This window comes from Erinaceus europaeus, chromosome 17 (assembly GCF_950295315.1).
Source record: "Erinaceus europaeus chromosome 17, mEriEur2.1, whole genome shotgun sequence".
Lineage (NCBI taxonomy): Eukaryota > Metazoa > Chordata > Mammalia > Eulipotyphla > Erinaceidae > Erinaceus > Erinaceus europaeus.
Window position 1 is genome coordinate 74,167,713 of NC_080178.1, and position 23,760 is coordinate 74,191,472.

General features: G+C 53.6%; 1 protein-coding gene across 1 annotated transcript in view; it reads right to left on the reverse strand.

The window, feature by feature from the left end:
• Window positions 1-238: 238 nt before the first annotated feature.
• The window catches only part of OTOG (otogelin), a 76,119-nt gene continuing 52,597 nt past the window's right edge, over window positions 239-23,760 (reverse strand). Inside the window, exons 37-56 of the mRNA XM_016185077.2 lie at window positions 23,233-23,401; window positions 22,850-22,995; window positions 22,236-22,325; window positions 18,620-18,803; window positions 15,054-15,274; window positions 14,733-14,871; window positions 12,672-12,866; window positions 12,252-12,464; window positions 11,187-11,291; window positions 10,876-10,983; window positions 10,471-10,572; window positions 10,145-10,243; window positions 8,880-8,920; window positions 6,775-6,850; window positions 6,510-6,688; window positions 5,745-5,849; window positions 5,431-5,550; window positions 4,975-5,020; window positions 1,487-1,566; window positions 239-1,356 (exon numbers count right to left, since the gene is read on the reverse strand). Of these exons, the coding sequence (XP_016040563.2) occupies window positions 1,156-1,356; window positions 1,487-1,566; window positions 4,975-5,020; window positions 5,431-5,550; window positions 5,745-5,849; window positions 6,510-6,688; window positions 6,775-6,850; window positions 8,880-8,920; window positions 10,145-10,243; window positions 10,471-10,572; window positions 10,876-10,983; window positions 11,187-11,291; window positions 12,252-12,464; window positions 12,672-12,866; window positions 14,733-14,871; window positions 15,054-15,274; window positions 18,620-18,803; window positions 22,236-22,325; window positions 22,850-22,995; window positions 23,233-23,401 (2,619 nt within the window). The 3' untranslated portion in view covers window positions 239-1,155. The remainder of the gene's footprint in view (window positions 1,357-1,486; window positions 1,567-4,974; window positions 5,021-5,430; window positions 5,551-5,744; window positions 5,850-6,509; window positions 6,689-6,774; window positions 6,851-8,879; window positions 8,921-10,144; window positions 10,244-10,470; window positions 10,573-10,875; window positions 10,984-11,186; window positions 11,292-12,251; window positions 12,465-12,671; window positions 12,867-14,732; window positions 14,872-15,053; window positions 15,275-18,619; window positions 18,804-22,235; window positions 22,326-22,849; window positions 22,996-23,232; window positions 23,402-23,760) is intronic.

Here is a 23,760-nt window from a genome sequence, read left to right on the forward strand (position 1 = left end):
AGCTGCTTGCTTGTGCCTGCGAGGAGCAGTGGTGAGGGGATGCATAGCGACAAGAGGATTCCCAACATCCTCTCCTCCCCACTCCTTCTCCTAGAAGCCAGCCTCCTGTCACTCCAGCTCCGACCACCAGACAACCCTGGAAAGACTGCTCTGAGTGGGCACAAAGCCGGGCCTGGGTAGGGCAGACATCAGGTGATTTTCAGGACAGTACTATAGGAACCTCCCTTCACAACAGAAACTCCTGCAGGGCCAAGGCTAACTCGATCCATTCAGAGATGCTCAGAGGCCTGGTGTCTTTCTGTGGTTTATTGAATATATACACAGAGTACAGACACGGGAACAGAGGCTGCAGAAACGGTAGGATCACCCAGGCCCAGGCCCAGGCCCCTACCTGTCTCCCAGGGGCACTTGGACAGCCTCCTGGCTCCCGATATGCCGGCCAGTGTGGGAGCCTGACCTGCCTGTGTTCAAGTCCTTTACGTGCAGTGGAGCATGGGGTGTGGGCTGCAGAAAGGCTGCGGAGGACCTGGCCCCAGCACTAGGAAGACATGTGGTGCAGAGACAAGGCTCTGAAAGGTGCCACAGATTGTGCTAACAGGGCCCTCGTGGAGAGCCAGGAGCTGCCTGAGGGGCTAGGCCAGCTCACTTTCACATCAGAGCAAAGCCAGGAGGAGCCCTGCAGCCTGAGGGAGTCAGAGGGCAGGAAACACTGAACAGGTGGGCCGTCCACCAGCCTCGAGCATTGTGGGCCTCACCCACGAAGTTGTCTCTTCCCTCCACAACCTCCAAAGAGCTAGCCCACCACCAGGAAGGTCAGCTTTGGGGGGCAGGGCTCAGGAGTATAGAGCAGGCATGGGTCAGGGGACGCACCTCCCTGCTTTCCCAGCTCCCTGACTTACTGTGGCCTTGATTCTGCTGTGGTCAAAGGCCCAAGGAAGAGAATGAGCTGCCAAGTGCCAGCCCAGCCCTTGGTCTTGGGTCCAGCTCTGACCCAGCTTCTCAGGAACAGCAGCCCCAGGCACTCAGGCTCCTTCAGACCAGAGACAGACTGGAGCCTGTCTCACCACACCCAGCAGGGCACACAGCTGCCCTCCCTAGGGGCACATGCACACCGGGCCAGCTGGGAGCAGGGGCCGGGGCTCCACACCCAGGGCCTCAGGACCACTGGCAGGCGCAGTCGGTGGGTTCCTGCACCATGTAGGGCACCCAGGAGCCGTTGGTGGCACAGAAGAGCTGCACGTAGCGCCGCTGCAGGCCCACCTCGCGGCAACACTTGCAGAAGCGGGCATAGGTGTTGATGTTATAGTTGTAGATGCTGGCAGACGGGCACCTGCCGTCACAGGACACCAGGTTCACCTGCACACGGGCCGTCCAGTGAGGTGGCTAGGCCTCCCCCCGCCACCACCACAGGCCACCCAGCCCCTGGCCCCTCTCTCTCCAGCGGCCCCATCTCTCCCACCACCAGTGCCACGCGGCTGCCACGCACAGGCGTGTTGGTCCGGCAGTCATTCTTGCGGATGGTCATGCGGATGGTCACCTTCTTGCAGGAGCGCCCATCCTCTTTACCTGAGGGGACACGGGGGGGGGGGGAGACATTTTCTTCAGGTGTGTATGTGTGAGGGGTGGACTCAGCAGTGCAGGTCAGGCTGAGCAGTTAACGTGCCAGCAGATTTTCCCTGCCAGCGTTAGTGCCCATGCAGCCGGGTTCCTCCCATCAGTGTCCCAGGGCCAGGGGGGAAGCGGGCAATCGGGGGAGATGGGGGAGTGTGCATGAAATGGCCTCGGGGGCCTGGGCCAGACTAGAGGAAGATCTGGGGACAGGGTAGGGCCTCCCCACCTAGCCCCAGTGGCAGGCTCTAACTCCTGGCTCCACCCACTGCTGGTGACCTGGGGCCTGCCATCAAGTCTCTCTGAGCTTCATGTTTCCTGCTCTGAGAGGACCTCAAGGTTCTGAATTTCTCTATCTTTTCTTTCCTTTTGTTTTCACCAGAGTTACTGCTGGGGCTAAGTGCCTGCACAACGAATCCACAGCTCCTGGCAGCCACTTTGTTTCTTTTGTTGATAGAGATGGAGAGAAATTAAGAGGGGAGGGGGAAAGAGAGAGAGAGAGAGATGCAGTGCTATTTCATCATTCATGAAGCTTCCCCCTGCAGGGAGGGCCCAGGGGCTCGAGCTCAGGTCCTTGTATGTAATAAAGTGTGTGCTCTACGGGGTGGGCCACTGCCTGGTCCCCAATTCTGGACTTTTTAAAGATGTAGAAAACAACTACAGTACAGTTCCACTCGTATGTGGAATAGTAATAACTAAATAAACCAAACTTGTGAATAATAATAGCAACTGTAGTAGCTAAACTGACTGATAACTGTAGTAGTTATCAGAGGGAAGGGAGGATGGTGGCTGCAGGAAGAGGTGGGGCTAGGTGAGGGGTCCATGCCAAGTCCTGGCACTTTGGTAGTGGGCATGGCGAGTTGCATACACAGAAATTACGGGTGTGAAACTATACTCCTGGGTCAGCCGGTTAACCCATGTGGATAGCGCACCTGTCTTGGCACGTGCACCTCCCAAGCTTGAGCCCAGCCCCCACTGTACTAGAGGAAGCCTTAGTGCTATAGCCCCTCTCTCTCTCTCTCTCTCCCTCTCTCTCCCTCACTCCCTACTTGAAAAGTCAACCTGGAGTAGTGAGTTTCAGCAACCACAAAGAAAAAGAAGAGGAGGAGGAAAGAAAGACCTTATACTATTATACTTATACTCCTAAGACCTTATGCTATTATGGACCAATGTTAAAAACAAACAATAAATACAGGGTTATTGCTGGGGCTCAGTGCCAGCACTAAAAACCCACTGCTCCTGTCAGCCACTTTTCCTTTTTTGTTTGTTTGTTTGTCTGATTTTGCATAGGACAGAAAGAAACTGAGAGAGAAGAAAAAATTGATAGAGAAAAGGAGAGAGAAAGACAGACACCTGCAGACCTGCTTCACCACCTGTGAAGCGTCCTCCATGCAGGTGGGGAGCTGAGGGCAAGAACCCAGATCCTTGTGTGGCTCCTTGCACTTAGTACTATGTACACTTAACCAGATGCACCACCACCCAGCCCCGAAATAAAATACTTTTAAAAAGATTTGCTCTTTGCTGAACACAGAGAAACTCTAGTCCCTAGCAGGTGCCGACACCCAGCAGACTCAGTCCTTTCCTGCTCTCTCTCTCTCAGGCACAGGGAAATGTCCACTTCCCAGAGCTTTCCATGGGAAGGGGCTGCTCAGCCCAGACCACACCCCCTCTCCAGACAGACATGCCCGGCCTTTCTTCAATGATGTGCTCACGCTCAGGCATCACCCAACCAGCACCTTTCCTGAGCTCCTTCTTGAAACGGCGTCTCCCTCCAGCCCCCACCCCAAACACACACAGTGCTGGGGCACTGCCCAGCCCCTCCCATCCCCACCAGAGCCACACCTAGACTGGAGCCTCTGGCACTTCAGGACTGTCCTTGGCCCAAGCACTGTGATTTGATCTTTCCTTGGTCCATTGTAAGAAGTACTTACTTTCACACCTCAACATGGCCCTGTAAGCATGCGTCCACCCCCCTTACTAGTTTTTTTACTTTGTGTTTTCCTTCTCAGTCTTTATTATTATTATTATTATTATTATTTCATAATGATTGGCAAGACCATAAGACAAGAGTGGTACAATTCCACACAATTCCCACCACCAGAGTCCTTCTATCTTAATGGGGAGCCCCTAGAGCAACATTTCAGTGCTCGGAAAGCCATCACCTCTCTGACTTGCTACCCTGCCTTTCTCACAGAAATGCCAGGGGCACCACGTCCTGCTTCTGCTATGTCTGCAGTGCCCAGCACATGCTCGGCGAGTGTCGGCCAGCAGCACGACTCGCTCTGAGATGGCTGGGGTGGCCGGAGTGGGTGGAGACCCCTCCTTCTGGCCTCGGGGCCTCAGACTATGTTTCCTAACACACCGGCTGGGGACCTTGGTCCTCCCTCTCTGACTCCACTGGGCAAGAAGACTGAGAGCCCACCCAGATATGGACCCTGGGCCCCAGATCAAGATGGCCGAGTGCCCAGCAGGAAGCACACAGTAGATGCGTGGGGCCGTGGGGCTGTGGGGCACCGGCGAGCAGGCTGAAGCCTTCCCTGCAAGCCGCAGCTCACGAGCCCACATGCGCCGTTGGTCGAGCAGCCAGAGATGAGCATCGGGGCAGGGGCACTGCCCTCCCTCCTCCTCCCCCTTCCCTCCCCCGGGGCTGGGACCACCTAATGGAAGGGACTGTTGGGAACAACAGTGCAGCCACCCATCTCCAGTTCCATGGGCTCCTGAGAGGAGTCCCTGGGTGGCAGTGGGCACGTACCCATGGAGGAGAGGCAGGGCTAACAGGGACAAGGGGAAACAGGGTCCTCAGGGAGCCTGGGGAGAGGGGCAAGGTGGAAGGTCACATGGAGTGCATGGGACACTCAGTGACCATGAGCTGTGGGCCAGAGATGAGTCAGTGAGAAACCAAGCCTGGCATCCTGGGAGTGTGTGAGTGGGGTAAAGCAGGGCCCCATGCCCTGTGCCCTCCAGGGAGGGGGACAGGGACATATTCGGGCAGAGGGTCTAGGAGGTTAGGGCTGCAGGAGTCAGGGACCGGGGTGAGGACAGACTGATGTACAGATATCAGGCTGCCAGGGCCTCACAGATCTGAATCCTACCCATGAAGCAACTACACCACCAGGGCTCCCAACTACAGGGCCAATTCAAACAGGACCTCCAGGTGGGACCCCATATCCCCACCTTCCCCAAGTCTGGTGAGAAGCAGCAGCCTCACATCGGGTCAGGGACCTGAGCATGCCTTATGCCCACCTGCAAGACGTGTGTCAGTACTGCAATAGGCACTGCCAGGACCCTGGTCCTCAGAGTCCCCTAGGCCATCCTACTGTCCCACCGGGCCCCCTGCCCACCCTGGGTCTCCACAGGCTCACTCACAGGTCCTGCAGCAGCCTTCTAAGGAGGGGACCACCAAACCCCCAACCTAGAAAGAAAGAAGGGACACCAAGTGAGAGACCAGCCCGGGCCAGACGCCCAGGCCCCAGCGGGAGGTAAGACTGCCCAGTGTCCTGGCTCTTCCTCAGAAGGTTCCCGGCTGGGAGCTGTGGGCACGGCTGTCCCTGGGGTGCTGTGGTCCCTGTGGAGTGTGTTGTGGGTCTGAGTGTGAGTGTGCCTAGAACACGCCAGCGTGCCTTACGGCGAGGGTGGACAGCAGTCAGAGCACAGTGACGTGGGAAGATGTGGAGTGCAGGTGGGGGTGGTGGGCAGGTGCCAGTTCAGGACGCCACCTCCCCCCACACACACAGTCTGCTGCCCCCCCCCCCCCCCCGCTCTCTCATGGCAACAATGTTTTCGGCTCAAGGTCTGTGGAGGGCGCAGGAAACGGGCACTCACCTTGGCACACTCGGTCTCATTAAGTGGAGGGCAGCTGATGGGCGAGCGGACCAGCACAGCACCGAGGGGTGTGCTGCTACAGTGGTGGCGGGCACAGTCAGCGATCCAGGATGCCCCGGGCTGCAGGGTACAAGTGGGGGAAGGTGGACTTGGGCTCAGTGGGTGACCTCAGGGAATCAGCGGGGCACAGCTCTGAAGACAGGAACAGCCCAGGGTCTGGCACTGCCCAGGGGCCTGCTGGCAGCTTTGGGCTTTGGCGCCAGAAGCTGGCTTCTGAGACACTACCTCGGGTGGGCGGTTGGGGGCCCGCATACCAGGAAGAGGGAGGTGGTGCCGTTTGGGAAGGTGAAGAGGCAGGACACATTCCTGCAGGAGCCGCAGCAGGCTGCCAGGTCCTGAGGGTGCTCGTACTCCTGGTTCTTTGGGACAGAGCAGGACGGCGGGGGGGCTCAGACACACGCCCATGCCCACCCCAGGCCTCTCTGCTCTCCACTTGTCTGAGCCCAGAGCAGCCCCCCGAAGATGCTCAGGAAACTTCCAGCCCCCTCCATCTCAGGAGGGGGGTCTACCCTTGGCCCACCCAAGTCTCCTCCCACACTGCCGCTTGGGGCAGATACATCGCTGGTGACTAAGGTGCTCGTTTGGGTTCCAGATACACCTTCATGTGAAGCTCAGGACCTGTGGGGCTTTCAGCAAATGACTGGGCCTCCTAGTCCTCCATGTTTTCAGTCAAAGAATGGGGAAGAGTGCACCCCCTTTTATTCAACTACTGAGGCCTTCCCCGAAGCTGGTTGCTGCACTGGGCTCAGAGAAGTGCTCAGGATATGACAGGGACACCATCAGACAAACCAAAAGGACTGGGGCTGCGGGGTGGGGGAGTGCCAGGCACTTGCAGGTGTTTGATATCGTGTGTCTGTCAGATGTCTGCCTCACCGGCCTTCACTCTTGCTGTTCCCAATCCTGGCTCTCCCTAGCCTGGCTGTGCCTGGCCTCTTGGAGGAACCCAGCTCGAGGCGCCCCTCTGAGTCTAAGGGCACCTCGGGTCCACCAGATCAGCCCTCCTGACCCTCACACCCTACCGCCTCGCAGCGGACGTCACACAGCACAGAGGTGCTGCTGATCTGGAAGAAGCTGGTGAGAGGGTCCAGGACACCGGTGCAGCGGGAGGTGTGGCACACGCCATCAGCAGAGAGCTCCACCACCGTCTGGCCCGGTTGCATCACCCCCAGCTCGCGGCTCACACACACGGGGGCCTTCACTGGAGTGGCAGATGGGGGGCGCCATCACACAGAGCCCAGAGCTCACTGCGCCCCCCCCCCCCAGCCTCCCCTCCCCTGCACTCACCACACTCGTACTTAGCACAGCCGCACACATTCTCCACGCTGTCCATGAATTCCTGGTCCAGCTGGGACTTCTCCCACTGGGTGGGGCAGAGGCAGTCAGCACCCCAGGGTGGGGAGGCCCAGCCCCACCTTCGGGGGTAGCCTACTGCACAGGCCTCTCAAGGTCGGTCACCACTGTGCAGCAGGGAGGCTAGGGGCTGACATGCCCAGGGACTGACCTGAAGTTGAGTCACACACACACACACACACACACACACACACACGCACACGCACACGCACATGCACACGCTCACACACACACACACACTAACACGAACACACACACATTCACACACACATGCACACACACACTCACGCACGCGCGCGCGCGCACACACACACACACACACACACACACACACACACACACACACACACACACACCTGCCCAGGGAGACACATGCCCACTAGGCAGCACTTCCACTGTCTGTTCAGGGCCTCCAGTCCTTCTGTCACATGAGCACCTCTGGCCACATGTGAACCCAGGGACCCAGCTCACAATATTCCCTGCCCTTCTTCACTACTTGAAGACAGCTGAGGAGAAATGTGACAATGAACACACAAGCAGAAACGTGCTGGAGGAGAGGTGAGGGAGGGAGGCAGGTCCAGATGTGATAGAAAGCCCAGTTCTACATTTCTCCAGGTATTTTCTCTTCCCTGGTGGCTGTGCAGCCTCAGTTAAAGGTGTGTCCTCTGGAGTCCTGTTTTCTGGGCTCCAAACCTATAGCTTGGTGACTAATTAGCTCTGTGACCCCAGCCTTTTCTTTTCTTTTTTCTTTTGTTCTTTTTTTTTTGCCTCCAGGGTTATTGCTGGGGCTCAGTGCCGGCACTATGAATCCACTGCTCCTGAAGGCCATTTTTCCATTTTTTTTTTTACTGGACAGGACAGAGAAATTGAGAGGGGGTAGGAGATAGAGATGAAGGGAGAAAAGCACCTTCAGGTCTGCTTCACGTCTCATGAAGTGGACGCCCTGCAGGTGGGAAGCCAGGGGGAGGGGCTGGCTCAAACCCAGATCTGTGCTTGAACCCAGATCTTTGTGCAGGTCCTTGTGCTTGGTACTAGATGTGTTTAGTTGGGTGCACCACTGCCTACGCTCTCCCCATCCCACAGCCCATTTTTCTTGTTTGTGTTGCTCACACAATCAAAGAATCTACCTTCTGGGGTTGCTGTGAAAATTATCATAAAAGGTCAGGAGTAAAGTCCCATAACCTAGATACACACCAGTTTCTGTGAGAGAGAGCATATGTTCACACGTATCCATAAACTACTGCAAAATATATACCTGAAAGCAGAAGTACACTAGAGTTTGCAGTGAGTACCCCCCTAACACTTCCTCTCCACTATTCCAAGCTTTGGGTCCATGATTGCTCAACAAATTGTTTGGCTTTGTATGTTAACTCTCTTTTCAGTCACCAGGTTCCAGATGCCACCAGGATGCTGGCCAGGCTTCCCTGGATTGAAGACACCACCCATGTGTCCTGGAGCTCAGCTTCCCCAGAGACACACCTTACTAGGGAAAGATAGAGGCAGACTGGGAGTATGGACTGACCAGTCAACGCCCATGTTCAGCGGGGAAGCCATTACAGAAGCCAGACCTTCTACCTTCTGCAACCCTCAACGACCCTGGGTCCATGCTCCCAGAGGGATAGAGAATGGGAAAGCTACCATGGGAGGGGATGGGATATGGAGATTGGGTGGTGGGAACTGTGTGGAGTTGTACCCCTCCTACCTTATGTTTTTGTTCATTAATCCTTTCTTAAATAAAAAATTTAAAAAAAAAGGTCAGGAGTTTCCTTGGCTGTGAATAAACCTCCCTTCCCGCCATCTTTCTCCTGGGCATCTTTATCACTGCCAGGGCCATCATTATCACGGCACTGTGTCCTCCACAATCTGACACACCAGCATACCCACTTGTCCCCAGAAAACAGAGCTTGGGGACAAGAATGCTGATCCATCCCCTGAGGCTCTTGGCATGAGATTAAAGGAACAGAGTCCCCAGCAGAAGAGGCAGAGAGGAAAGGGAGGGGTGGGAGACACCAGCGAGGGTATGGGGGGGGTCTCCATACCAGATGGCACCGGGGCACTGGGATTGTGTCGCAGTCACACTCTGAAAAACAGGAGGATCATGGGGGACGCCTCACTAGTGAAGTCGAGGCTGGAGTCCCGATGGACTTCTCACGCCTCCCTGCAGCCATAGTGCCTCACCAGCCTCCACCACCACCCCCAAAAGGACAGGAGCCCCCCAGGTTAGGTAGTGGGTCCTGGGACCACCTCTGTGGCTGATGCAGAGAGAAGAAACAGGCAAATGGACAGGCTCCCTTATGCCTTCAGGGCTGCACCCCACCCCATGCTGCAGAGCCCGTTCTAAGAGAAGTGTCACAAGGGTGGGCCCTGGCGGCCTGCACTTCCCAGAATGCTCCTGCAAGCCAGGCTCAGCTGCTCCAGCCTCTGCCCACAAACGGTCCTTGCTCTAAACCGCAAGGGTGCTGAGTGTCAAGGCGCCACCAACAAACCGAAGGCAGTGCCAGCTCAAGCTTCAGAGTAAAGAGACATCAGAGTCCTAGTGACTGTGAAGCGCTCTTCTGAGTCACCCAGTCCTGTGGCAAATAGTTCTAAGTCCCTTCCACATGCCAGCCTTTCGGAGCTGTGCTCAGAGGATAGAGCAGGCTAAATTCTATGGTGGATTAAAATCCCTGCCCAGAGGAAGCTTACGTTCCAGTGACCCCTGGGGGGGAGGAAAAGAAGACAAGCGAAACAGCCAGATAAAAAATAGCTTCTCAGCACTTCTTAAAATAATGTTTTTATATAAAGCTCACTGGCATCCACTATTGATCCCTGACACTTCTGGCTGCTTCCCCAAATGATCTGAGGTGAATTTTAACAAAACCATGCCAACAACAGGACAGCATATATATATATATTCATTTCATTTCTGGAGCAAGGGCTTTGCTTTTTCATGAACTGAAGTTGGTTTATACCACTAAAGTAAAAGACTCTGGGGTAGGTGGGGGGAGAGTACAGGTCCTGGAAAAGGACAACAGAGGACCTAGTGGGGGTTGTATTGTTATATTGTTGTATTGTTATATGGAAAACTGGGAAATGCATGTACAAACCATTGTATTTACTGTCGACTGTAAAACATTTATCCCCCAATAAAGAAATAAAAAAAAAAAAAAACAGGAGTCTGGCAATTCAACACCCAGGAATAGATTCATGAGGGAGGGAGGCAGTTTTGGTCACTCTGGAGAGACCAGATTGGAGCCCAGTTGGCAGGGATGAGGTCCTATGCCCCTTTCTCACAGGAGCCCTGGACTCAGTCTTGGGGACTTACCACAGGACTTGTAAGGGCAGCAGCGCTCTGGGCTCCACACCTCCACCAGTGCTGTGCCCAGGCCACACTCCACTTGAGGGCAGCGGAAGCTCTCACACACTGAGGAGGAGGGGACACAAGATACTTCAGAGCTCAGATCTCTGAAACGCTGGCCTCATTAACAACAGTGAGGTATCCCCCAGGTCCTCCTCAATGTCCTCAGACACTCTCCAGGATTCCAGTCAGAGTCTTCCACAGAAAGAGGTCTGACTCCGCCACCTGGGGCACCTTGCTGTCCCTTGTCCTGCACACACTGCTCATGGGGGAGGGCTCTGTGACGGACTCACCGCACTGGTACAGAGGGCAGCAGAGCTCTGTGCTGTTCCTGTCCACTGTGAGCGCCTCACCTTCCTGACACTCGGGGATCGGGTCTGGGCAGTCGCCACAGGCTGGTGGGATGGCTCATTGTCACGAGCAATCCCACCACAGGGTGGGGAGTCATAGAACAGGTTGCTGGGGGAAGAGGGACCTCAAATCCCAGTGTGACAGGTGCCAAGTTCACCTCTGTCCCAGAGACAGTCTCTGTTCTGGAGTCTACGGGATCTGCAGCCTCTTTTATCAGGCTTCTTCCTGCACAGGGACCGTCCCCCTCCCTGACCTTCTCCCATGACCCCCCCCTTGCCCACTGGAAGACCCCCCCTCACTTCCCAGCCACCCAGAGAAGCAGGGCCGCAGTGCCCCGGGGCACCCACTGCAGAAGTAGGAAGTGCAGCAGGAGTCTCCTAGATGGCCTGCAATCAGAGTCTGGTCCGGGCGGCAGCTGGGCTTGTGCTCTGTCTCACACAGGCTGGGGTCACACTCTGGGGGGAGAGTCTCTGGTGCTACATCCAGCCAGGCCCAGGCCCCCTTCTGGCTCTGTCCCCCTCTCCAGAGAGACCCAGTCCCCAGCACTGACCTTGCTCCCCTCCCCTGCCTACAGAGCACCCCTTCCCTAGAGAGCACCCCCCCCCATCAGGTGGTAGGAAGCCCAGATCCTCTCCCTATCCCCCCCAGGATGGCTCACCACAGCTGTAGCTGGGGCAGCAGGAGTCCTCCTGGAAGTGAGTGAGGAGGCGGTGGCCTGGACGGCAGGTGGGCGCCAGGCCCTCACACAGAGTCTGGTTACACACTGGCCCAGGGACACACACAACCTGTCACCTGGAGGCCGGCGCTCCCCCATCACTCTCTCAGCCCCTGGGGCCCGCATCCCTGCCAGGCCCCTCTGATGGTCACGGTCAGAGGGAAGTTCAGGGCAAATGGAGGAGCAGTAAGAGCTGAGGTTCCCGGAGGTGGGCTGGGGTAGCTCTCACCACCACCCCAAAGGGGGCAGTTCAGTGAGGCTCCACTAGGACACAGGTGATGCCACATGATCTGGAGAGGCGACTAGGCTCTGAGATGGTGCAGGAAGGGCCCACCAGGGCCCTGTGCTCCACAGCCCCTGCCTCTAAGCCCTGCGCCCTCCTGACTCAGAAGCAGGGTGCACCCTCCCCAGGGATCCCCCCACAGCAGCCCCACTGTCCATCATCACCAGGCTCTGTCTGGGTTTTTTGCTTTTCGTTTTTTTCCTCCAGGGTTATCACTACGGCTTGGTGCCAGTAGTATGAATCCAGTGCTTCTGGCAGTCATTTTTTGAACAGGACAAGGAGAAATTAAAGAGGAGAGGAGGAGATAGAGAGGGAGAAAGACAGACACCTGCAGACCAGCCTCACCGCTCCTGAAGCTTCCTCGCTGCAGGTGGGGCGCAGGGGCTCGAACCTGGATCCTTGTGCAGGTCCTTGCACTTCACTTAATACAATGTGTGTGTTTAACCGGGTATGCCACCACCCAGACTCCCCTTTTTTTTCCTTCCCTATTTTACTGGATAGAACAGAGAAATTGAGAGTGGGAGAGGAGATAGAAAGATAGGCACCTGCAGACCGGCTTCATCACTCATGAAGCATCCTCTCTACAGGTGGGGAACAAGGGCTGGAATCCAGGTGTGTCATCACCTGCCCACCCTCTCCCCTAACCCCCAAATCTTGTCTTAACTCTTGAGCTGAATACTCAGTAATCAAGCAGCCGGGCCAGGCAAGTGCAAGGCAGGACTCACCGCAAATGGTGCCCAGGCAGCAGGGGTCTTCGGTGGGCACCAGCAGGACCACCTCCCCAAATCGAGGGCAGGTCTCAGGGCGGGGGCCTGGGCAGTCCTGGTCTACTGGCACGATGGTGTCGGGCGCTTTGCACTGGTGCTGGCAGCAGCCACTCAGGGAGCTGTTCCAGGTCTCTCCCAGGGCCCGGGGCACCCCGGTGCTGTCAGTGCAGGCTAGAACGGGGGGCATTGTGGGGGAACTGAGCCAAGTGGGGAGACCCAGACTGTCCCAAGTGAGACCTGGCTTGGAAACTAGCCACCCCCAAAGCAGACCGACTGGACGGATGTAGACAGGACAGTGGCAGTGATGGAGATGGAGACCCTCGTCAGCTGGAGGGGTGGGGGTGGGGTCACCCTGTGCCTCAGGAGGAAGGACCTTACCGCACTTCTCCTTGGGGATGCAGAGGGCCGAGTGGCGCCGGTGCAGGATGGTGCCCTCTGAGCAGACACAGCCCTCCCCCTGCACCTGGCACCTCTCTGGGTCCAGGGGGCCCAATATTCCATCCCGGCAGGTCTCGGGGGGCTCACACGCTGCCACACATGCCTGGTACGTGGAGTCACTGGAGCACAGGAAGGCTGCAGGGGCACCGAGGGCATCAGGCTCAGTCCCCAGGCAGGGCAGGCAGGAGGCTCAGAGCAGCCCTGGGGCCTCGTCTGTGTCCTGTGTGTAAGGGGGCGGCAACGTGCAGCCTGGCCCAAACCCAGCCTGTGTTTACAGCTACTGAACCTGCTACACGTCTATTTATTCACCTGCTTTATCTGGCTGGCTTGTGCCACCATGCCAGTGGAGACCACAGAGTCCCTAAGTCTCAGAAACTGTCTGGCAGAAAATAAATAAACAAATAAAATAATAATAATCTGTGTTGGCTCTAGATGAGTGTTTTCAGATCTTCCTGACTGTAAACACTGTTTCACGGGGCACACTGGCCCACACATGCATGAAAGACCATGGTCCTTAAGCCCCACGGGGGAGCTTGTAAAGTTCACCTGAAGACGTCACCCCAAACCAGCTGAACTGGAATCTCTGCCTGTGGGGCTCAAGCATTCACACCTCTGAAGTGTGCTGGGTGACTTCAAAGAGTGGCAGCAAGGAATAATCTGATGTATGAAACAACCTTTCTACACGCAGTAAAACTAACATTATCCATGATGTGACATTTTATTTATTATTATTATTTACAGATCCAGCATCTCAAGCATGTGTGATTTCACTGCTTCCAGCTCAGGGCGGGGCGGGAGACTTCCATGTCAGAGTTCAAAGCAGGGTCATGCACATCTCAAGGCAGATGCCTGCCCTGCTGGAATATCCCCTAAGTTCTCTATTGCATTTTTTTTTACTTAATTAAAAAAATTTTTTTAACCAGAGCACTGCTCAGCTCTGGCTTATGGGGGTGCAAGGGGCTGAACCTGGGACTGTGAAGCCTCAGGCATAAGAGTCTCTTTGTATAACCATTATGCTATCTACTCCTGCCCATTCAATTACATTTTTTGTTAAATGCCAGTGCAGTCTCCCCAAACTGATTTCATGCCCACCATGTTAAGACCCAGTTTGAACAAGACTCTAGGTGATTTTATCACTTCAGGCTGCACCCGTCACCACCTAGAGAGTCTGCCTCAGCACTGTCTCCAGCCTTTCCAGATATGTCAGTTCACAAAGCAAACTGCCCTTGACAAGTCTACCACCGCCAAGCACACACACACGCTAAACTGGGGGCAGGGGACACATCCATCCTCACGGAAGAGGGGGAGAGGCTGGAAGAATGATCGGGATTGAAAGAACTGACCTCATCTTTGATGGACAGCGGCCATGGACACATCCAGACACTGTCTGCACCCTAGCTCAGGTCATCTTCCAAACAGAGGGGACGGCTGGTGTAGCTCACCTGACACCACCAAAGCACTAGGGCATGCTCACTTTTCCCCAGAGCACTGCTGCACTCTGGCTTAGAGTGGTGCTGGGAACTGAACTTGGGACCTTTGGTGCCTCAGGCAGGAAAGGTTTTTTTGCATCTCCCCCCGCCTTTGGTGTTGTGTTCCCTCCCTCCCCTTCTCTCCCTCTCTTCCTCTCTCTCTCTCTCTCTCTCTCTCTCTCTCTCTCTCTATATATATATATATATATATATATGCAAGGCCTCAGAACCATAAAAAACAAACAACAAAAACAACCAGGGAGTACTATTACTATCCCCGTTTTACAGATGAGGCAAGCAGATTCAAAGAAATTAGACAACAATACGCACAATTCGACTTGTTACTATGAACTGTTGTAAGATTAACTGGCCAGCTTCTTAACACAGCCATGCATCGATTTATAAAGTCATGAATCTGATAATGAATATAGATGATGGAATGATGGAGCCTGGAACAGTTTTGACTTAGACTCTGGAGTGAGGGCTTTTTCTCACTGTTGGGGGCACAGTGGGAGCAACAGAGATCACTCACGGCAGTAGTCAGAGCGCCGCCACTCAATGCACACGTGGAACTTGTGGCACATGGCCACGTACACAGTCAGAGCCACGCAGGGCTGCTGCACGTACTTGGTGTCTCGAATCCACAGCTCACAGAAGGACTCCGGAGGGACCTGTGGACAGACATCAGGCAGCACGGCCACCCTGATGTTCCAAGTCCCAGGGCCCTGCTCCTCCCAGCCCGGCGCAGTCAGCCCCCAGCTCACCCCATCTGGCCTGGCCCCCCTGCCCTGGCCTCCGGGCCATGACCAGTCAGGGAAGCCCCCAGACCCACGCTGGACCCCGTGGCACATACAAAGCGGTGGCAGGCACTGAAGGTACGGTTGGACACCATGCGGAGGCAGGGCGAGCAGTCAGCTGTGGCACAGCTGTCTGGGCGGAAGCGGGGCTGGCCCACTGAGGTCAGGGAGCTGGGCACCTGCCAGCTGTCCAAGAAGGGAGCAGGGTCCTCGGCCTTGTCCACCACAGAACCATCCTGCAGGGCCAGGTCATCGGCCACATCTCCATCACAGATACCTGCGGGAGCAGAACATCCCCCATGACCATAAGAACCAGCACCCTCCCAGGGCCCACTGGTCATTCTGCATGGTCCCCGAGAAAGTTCTCCCAAGATAGCATCGCCACCACCCCTAATTCACTGATGAGGAAAACACGACACAGAAAAGTTAAGGGAATGAAAGAAAGAAAGAAAGAAAGAAAGAAAGAAAGAAAGAAAGAAAGAGAGAAGGAAAGAAAGAAAGAAAGAAAGAAAGAAAGAAAGAAAGAAAGAAAGAAAGAAAGGAAGAAAGGAAGGAAAGAAAGGGAAACTGATATGGGGGCAGAGTGGTGGCGCACCTGGTTGAGCATGTTACACGGTGCAAGGACCAAAGTTCAAGCCCCTGGTCCCCATCCACAGGGGGAAAGCTTCACAAGTGGTGAAGCAGGGATGCAGGTGTCTCTCGGTCTCTCTTCCTCTCTATCTTCCCCATCCCTCTCAGTTTCTCTCTGTCTCTATTCAATAAATAGATGAATGAATGAATAATAAATAAATAATATATATTAAAAGTAAGTAAGCTAATATGTAAGAAAACCTTTCTGTGCTTAGAAATACCCACAAAATTATCCAGGGATCAAGGAATATAACGTCTGGAAGAGATGTCCCAACTCTTTCTGCTTCTGGGGAGCTGGGGGTTTATGTTGAAAATGACAGAGGCCTGGAATGAAAGGCATCTCAGCATCTGAAGCATCGCTCCCCATTTGGGAACATATGTGTGTGCATGAGGTCACCCTGATTGTCTAAGGTGCTGAGTTGGGGATGGGCTGAAGCTTATTTAGCAACTCCTGACCTGGCCCTCAAGCTTACATAGCAACTTCTGACCTGGCCTTAGTTCACTCCAATCACATGAAGCTCCAGACACACACTTCCCTAACCTGCACTTTGCAAATTCTGGTCCTTCTGCCTGAAACACTCTCCCAGAAGTCAGTCCTTCCAAGGTCCCTCTGAGGCACCCCTCCCTGGACCTCCCCAGTCTGTGTAATAGGTTTGCATTGGCAGATCCACCTTGCTCTCTGAATAAAAGGATTCCTTTCCCTTTAGACCTCACTCTCTCTGTATTCCCTCCCAGTGGCCAATCCCAGTGCCCGGATACCAAGTGTCTGAATAAAATGGAGACAGAAATTAGCTGGCAGATAAGGGCAAGAGACGAGCATACTTCGGTGATGACCTTTTTGGTCAATACCAGTCCACCCCACCATCTGGGGCTCTAGTCAGGGAATCCTTGGATTCCTACATAGATATGATGGGCCTAGACCTCAAATAGATCCCTCTCTCCACCATCACTGGTTACTTCTATCAGAAACAGCATCATAATCCCTCTTGTGGACCTCTATAGGACCTTGCCCTCACTGAAGAGCAGCAATGATAAGAACTGCCCCACTCTCTGAAGGGAGGCTCGGCCAGCCTACTCTGCCATTCAAGGAAGATGGGTCCTGAGATGACAGCAGCCTAGAATATTCCCATCTGTGACCATGGACTTCAAGCTCAGACTGACAGGGGCTCAGGGGTTATACAGGCTCCTGTGTTAAATATGAATAGATATGGGCCCTGGGTCAGACCGATGGAGTAAACAGTTCATTGTATTTATATACTTTCTTAAAGTTTGGGAGCTACTTTCTGACCTAATCCACTTTTATGGTGCTATTCTCAACTCTGATACCATCTTCCCAGATGATACTTTTAGTCCATATGCATGTTAGCTATTAGGCACAGGCAAAAATTACTAAGGTCATGGGCCTCTTGGAATATATCTAAAATAGATTTCCTAGCTTCTTCCCACACGAAGACCCCTAGTTTCATCCACTCTATTTCTACCTTTGGGTTTCTGTGTTTTTGAACAATTTGACCAAGCTGCAGACACTACCATGACACCATCCTGACTTCCCTGGGCAGGGACCTCACCAGTGTGTTCTGTAACCTTACCTCTCTAGAGCCCTACCCCACTAGGGAAAGATAGAAACAGGCTGGGGGTATGGATCAACCTATTAATGCCCATGTCCATCAGAGAAACAATTACAGAAGCCAGACCTTCCACCTTCTGCACCCCATAAAGGATTTTAGTTTATACTCCCAGAGGGATAAAGAATAAGGGAGCTTCAGGAGTTGGGCATAGCGCAGTGGGTTAAGCGCACGTGGTGCAAAGCACAAGGACCGGCCGAAGGATCCGGTTCTAGCCCACGGCTCCCCACCTGCTGGGGAGTCGCTTCACAAGTGGTGAAGCAGGTCTGTAGGTGTCTATCTTTCTCTCCCCCTCCCTGTCTCCCCCTCCCCTCTCCATTTCTCTCTGTCCTATCCAACAACAACATCAATAATAACTACAATAATGAAACATCAAGGGCAACAAAATGGAATAAATAAATAAATACTAGAAAATAAATCTAAAAAATGTTTTTAATAAAAAGAATAAGGGAGTTTCCAATGGAGAGGATGGGATACAGAACCCTGGTGGTGGGAACTGTATGGAATTGTACCCCTTTTATCTTATAATCTTGTCAATCATTATTAAATCACTAATAAAATTATTTAAAAAGAAAAATTAGTGGGTTTCTGTCTACTGTGTCCAACTACCAGTTCTGTAAATATAAAAATTATGATTTAATCAAGCAAAAAAAAAAAAAGAAAGAAAGAAAAGAAAAAACAGCCCTGCCATTTTATCATAAATGGTCTGCACAGTCATATTCTTTGGTCTTGGCTTCGAGTCATGATTGCATGTGTTTGGTGCAAACTTATGGAGAGAGCGTGTGCAAGCATGTGTGTGAATGTGAGTATCCCTGTGCTGTCTGTCACTGTGATACGGCAGTCCTGTGCCCGTGCCCCTCCAGGGAATAGCCCCCACGCAGATTCCTCCTCAGCCCTTTTCCTATCCGGTTAAATCCAGTCCCTTGGGGCATGCTCTCTGCAATCCAGTTGCAATCCGAAGAGGTGGATTCCATGACAGGGCGACCGTGTCACCTTAGGCAAGTCACTAGACCTCTATGAGCCCCCTCTCAGAGGGTCTTCAGCTATCATCTTTCAGAGCCATTGAGTGAGATGAGAGTGGGGAAGCTCTGTGCGGAGTGCTGGGGCACATGCAGACTGACCGGAAGATCATCTGGAACTAGAAAGCTATTAAGCCAGCTAACAGACTGAATCCCAGCTGAAGGGACAACTGGCCAAGGCCAGAGCCCTGTGCTATCTGCCCCCAGGCAACTTCTGCCGCAGAACACATTAGGTCTCTGTGCCCTGGAAGCTCAGCCCTCCGTCTGGCTTAGCACCTTGCCCAGGGGAGCCCATGCCTGGATGCAGACTCAAGAAGCGGCCCCCTGCCTCAGCTGGGCCCCACTCACCACACAAACCGCGACCTTGGTCCTCACTGGTTTTGCTGCCCTCCAGGATCATGAGTCCTGAGCTGTGGAGCCACTGAATGTGGATGTGTGACGGCGTGTGGATCACATACATGTGGCCCGTGTCCTCGATCCTGAACCCGTACCTGCTCACGGGGGGCCACACAGCCTGTGAGTCTACAGTCACCTTGAGGGGGAGGAGCAGTGAGAACACAGCTTGTCTGTCTGTCCATCCATCTATGGATCCATTTACCCAGCCAGCATTAAAAAAAAAAATTATTATCTTCTTTATTTATTGGATAGAGACAGTCAGAAATCAAGAGGGAAGGGAGGGATAGAGAGGGTGAGAGACAGAGAGACACCTGCAGCACTGCTTCACCGCTTGTGAAGCTTTCCCCTGCAGTTGGGGACCAGGGGTTCAAACCTGGGTCCTTGCTCATTATAATATGTACCTCAACCAGGTGCACCACCACCCAGCCCCCAGCAACAAACATTTTATAAAACCAGAAAACTACTCAGTTCTGGCTTATGGTGATGCTGGGGATTGAACCTGGGACTTCAGAGCCTCAAGCAAGAGAGTCTGTTTGCATAACCACTCTGCTATCTACCCTCTGTCTAACCAGTCTTTTTTAGGACAGAGAGAAGCCGAGAAGGGAAGAGGAGATAGAGAAGGAGAGATAAAGAGGGACACCTGCAGACCTGCTTCGCCACTCGTGAAGCTTCCCCCCATAGGTGGGGCTGGGAGGCTTCAATCGGGTGCTTGCACGTGGTAACAGGTGTACTCTGCCTGGCACCACCGCCCAGCCCTAAGACTAAAGTCTTTTTAGCATAGCCATCGTGCTATCTTCCCAGACCTCAACAAGCATGTCTTGAATGCCTGCTGTGTGACAAGTTCTGCCTCAGGTACACAGGCCCAAAGCAGCATGGAAGAACTCTGAAAACAGTTTTTATGAACACAAAGTGAAACAAGAAACACTGCAGTGGGAGGCAAGCCCTGGTGTTCTTTGAACCGCTCTCTTTGGATTCAGTTCAGATTATTTCTTCTTGGAGGTTTTCCTTAACCCCTAGCCTGCCCAGCCTCTGGTCTCTTTCCATCTCTGTGCTGACTGCTAAGGAAAGACCTTCACGGAGCCCCCAGTGCTCTGAGAACTTCTTAGAGGAACAAACAGACTCATCTTTGAATTTCTGCTACATGTCTTTGGGTCTGACATAGTCTGGGGGCACAATCATTGTATTTTAACTGTGGAATACACCTAAATCTCCCAAACACTTTAAATCCAATGTGTCCTGAAGCCCTGCTTCCCCAGAGCCCCACCCTACTAGGGAAAGAGAGACAAAGGCTGCGAGTATGGATCGACCTACCAACGCCCATGTTCAGCGGAGAAGCAATTACAGAAGCCAGAGCTTCCACCGTCTGCATCCCATAATGGCCCTGGGTCCATACTCCCAGAGGGATAAAGAATAGGAAAGCTACCAGGGGAGGGGATGGGATACAGAGTTCTGGTGGTGGGAATTGTGTGGAGTTGTACCCCTCTTATCCTATGGTTTTGTCAGTGTTTCCTTTTTTTTTTTTTCCTCCTCCTCCAGGGTTATTGCTGGGCTCGGTGCCTGCACCATGAATCCACTGCTCCTGGAGGCCATTTTTCCCCCTTTTTGTTGCCCTAGTTGTTGCAGCCTCGTTGCGGTTATTATTGCCATTGTTGATGTTGCTTTGTTGTTGGATAGGACAGAGAGAAATGGAGAGAGGAGGGGAAGACAGAGAGAGAGGGGGAGAGAAAGACAGATACCTGCAGACCTGCTTCACCGCTCGTGAAGCGACTCCCCTGCAGGTGGGGAGCCGGGGGCTCGAACCGGGATCCTTACGCCCGTCCCTGCGCTTTGTGCCACGTGCGCTTAACCCACTGCGCCACCGCCCGACCCCCAGTGTTTCCTTTTTATAAATAAAATTTTTTTAAAAATTCAAAGTTTTACTCCATATTGACAAGGTACTATTTGAATGGATCACTGATTACATTAACTCTGAAGTAATGGGAGATAGAAAGATTAAAGCTTTAAAATATTTATAATGGGGAGTCGGGTGGTAGCATAGCAGGTTAAATGTAGGTGGCACAAAGCGAAAGGACCGGCATAAGGATCCCGGTTCGAGCCCCTGGCTCCCCACCTGCAGGGGAGTTGCTTCACAGGCAGTGAAGCAGGTCTGCAGGTGTCTATCTTTCTCTCCCCCTCTCTGTCTTCCCCTCCTCTCTCCATTTCTCTCTGTCTTATCCAACAACAACAACATCAATAACAACAACAATAATAACTACAACACTGAAACATCAAGGGCAACAAAAGGGAATAAATAAAATAAATATTTTAAAATAAAATATTCATAATGGCTTTATCCCTCCCCTCCCTTAGTGGCTATTTTATTGTATTCATCACTCTGGAAATCACCCAGTAAGTTGACAGCTGTGCTGGAGTAGAGGGCATCCCAATATAGCAATCAGGAAGCTTTGGGGGCAGGCAGGCAGTGGAACGCCTGGCTAAGCACACATGTTACAGTGCATAAGAGCCTGAGTTTGAGCCCCCAACCCCCACCTGCAGGGAAAAAGCTTTGTAAGTGGTGAAGCAGTGCTGTAAATGTCTCTCTGTCTCTTTCCCTCTGTATCTCCCCCCACCCTCTCAATTTCTGGCTGTCTCTATATCCAATAAATAAATATCATATTTTTTAAAAAGAAATAAAACTTTGACTTCATGGCTTCCTTTCTTTCTTTCTTTCTTCTAACTAGAGCACTGCTTAGCTCAGGTGGAGCCAAGGTTCAAGCCTAGGGCCTCTGCACTTCAGACATGAAAACCTCTTACTTAAACCACTATGCTGTCCACCCCCCCCACACACACACTTCTGGGCTTGCTTGCAGCCCACGCCTTCTCAGCTATTCAGAACAGGGCAGGGCTCACTGATCCTGGGGCCCTCTCTCAACTCTGGGAGAGAACAATATTGTCTCCTGTATAGGCCTCCAAGTCCAAATACAGAGGAAGGACAAAGGTTTCATGACTAAGACATTGGAGTTCACCTTTAGATCAAGATGGAGTAATAAGGATTCAATTTACCCTCTTGCTTAAAGCAACCAAAAACACCTGACAAAATAACATGAACCAACAGACATTTAACAGCTGGCGATGCTGAAAAGTAACCCCGGAGAAGGGGGAAACAGACGGGTAAGGACAAGGCTCAGGAAAGGCTATTAGGCCACACTGCAGAAGAGAGAGCACACAGAGAGCCAGGTGGGCCCCCAAGTTTATTAGAGTTTGAAGCTCATAGATGCCAAGGTAGCTAGAACTTTCCAGGGAGAATACTGAAAAGGAGAAAGTTATGGAGGGAGGAGGGAAAGAGAGACAACGAATGAATCAGAATCTCTCAGTCACAATATTCTTCCTGTGCGCTTCCTTGCTTGGCACTAGAAGAGCCACAAGTCATTAAAGTCACTTCCAGACTTTTTGAAGCTCTGCTACACCTGCTCCCAATGGCAAATGAACCTTGAGGCCCACCCAGGCCTGGATGCCCTGCCGTGCGTGTGCGTGTGCGTGTGTCGGAGGTGGTGCATATATGCAGAACTCTGATGCCCAATGCACTCACCTTCCGGCTAAAGCGGTCGATGGTGATCTGATGGGTCAGGTGAGTCGCGTTCAGCATTACCAGACAGAATGGGGGCCAGTTCAGGTGCCCCTGAAGAGAGAGCCCGGTCTTACCCACCCAAAGCCCTGGCAGGCGGCTCCCTCACTACCGCTGAGCCAGGGGCACCCACTGGAGTTGTTCAGGGCCTCATGGCACGTTTCTGGCTCCACCCACCCTCATGCAAGCCCAGACGCCTTCTCCAACCCCCATAAATAGAAGCTGCCTCCTTCCACCTGGCTCATGGAAGCAGCCTAGAAGGCAGATCTCTGCACTTGGCACCCATGCCCACAGGGCACCTGCTTGGAGAGGCACCCCAGTTCCTCTGAGCTTGTGAGCCAATCCACCTGCTCGCCTAGATGGTCAGACAAGCTGGGAGGGGTGCAGGACCTGGGAAGGCCAGGAGGTGGCACTCTCCACTACTTTCCCCCACCCACGCATCCCAGGAGAGCCCCTAGAGGAACCTCTGCATTCGTCTTGGCTTCTGACACCCTCAAAACCCAGTCTGTGGCTCAGTCTCCCCTCCAAGCCCTGTGGAACCCCGAGGCCCAGCAGGGTGGGCAGCAGGGGACAGTCACCAGGTTGGCACTCTTGCAGTCGAGAACGTGGACAGTGACCATCTCGTGCGGACTCTGCCTGAGGATGTAGATGGCCTCCTTGAACAGGGCTGCATGGCTGCCGTCGAAGGTCACAAAGCTCAGATCAGGGAAGATTGAACAGCGGCCTGGGGATGGAGCAGGGGAGCGAAGACTAAACAGATGCCCCCAGGCCAAAACTGGGGTGTGGGAGTTCCCTGGGTGGTGGAGCTGAGGCCTCTGGGGCAAAAGGGTCAGTCAGAGAAGGTACCACAAAAATCAGCAGTAACAGGAGTAGAAATCTAACGGAAGGCACATTCAAGTCAGAGGCAGAGATCACTCTGGGGTGCCAGGGCTTGGGGGGGGGGCTGGAAGTCAGGACTCACATGCACACTCCCAGACGGGGCAGCAGTGGTCCCCGCCCACCCTCACGGCCAGGCCCAGCACCCCACAGGAAGGGGGGCCTGCACTCTGCGGGCAGTGCTGAGACTGGTTCACCCGGATCAGCTGGCCCTCGAGGCAGATGTGGCGGACGCAGTCCTGCTCGGCAATTGGCTGTGGCCATACACACAGAGAGAGAGGGAAGGGGAGAAGGAGAGGGGGGAGAGGGACAGGGACAAGGAGAAGGAGAGAGAGAGAGGAGAGGGGAGAGGAAGTGGAGAGGAAGGGAGAGAGAGAGAGAGAGATGAGAAAGAGAGAGGAGGGAGAGAGAGGGAGAGAGAGGAAGGAGAGAGGGAGAGAGAAGGAGACAGAGGGAGGTAGAGGGAGAGAGAGGGAGGTGGAGAGGAGGAAGAAGAGGGAGAAGGAGAGGGAGAGGAGGAAGGAAAGGGAGAAGGAGAAGGAGAGGGAGAGAGAGATGGAGCATGTGAGTCCACCCCAGGCCCACACACTGTCTCCAAGACATGAGGTCACAA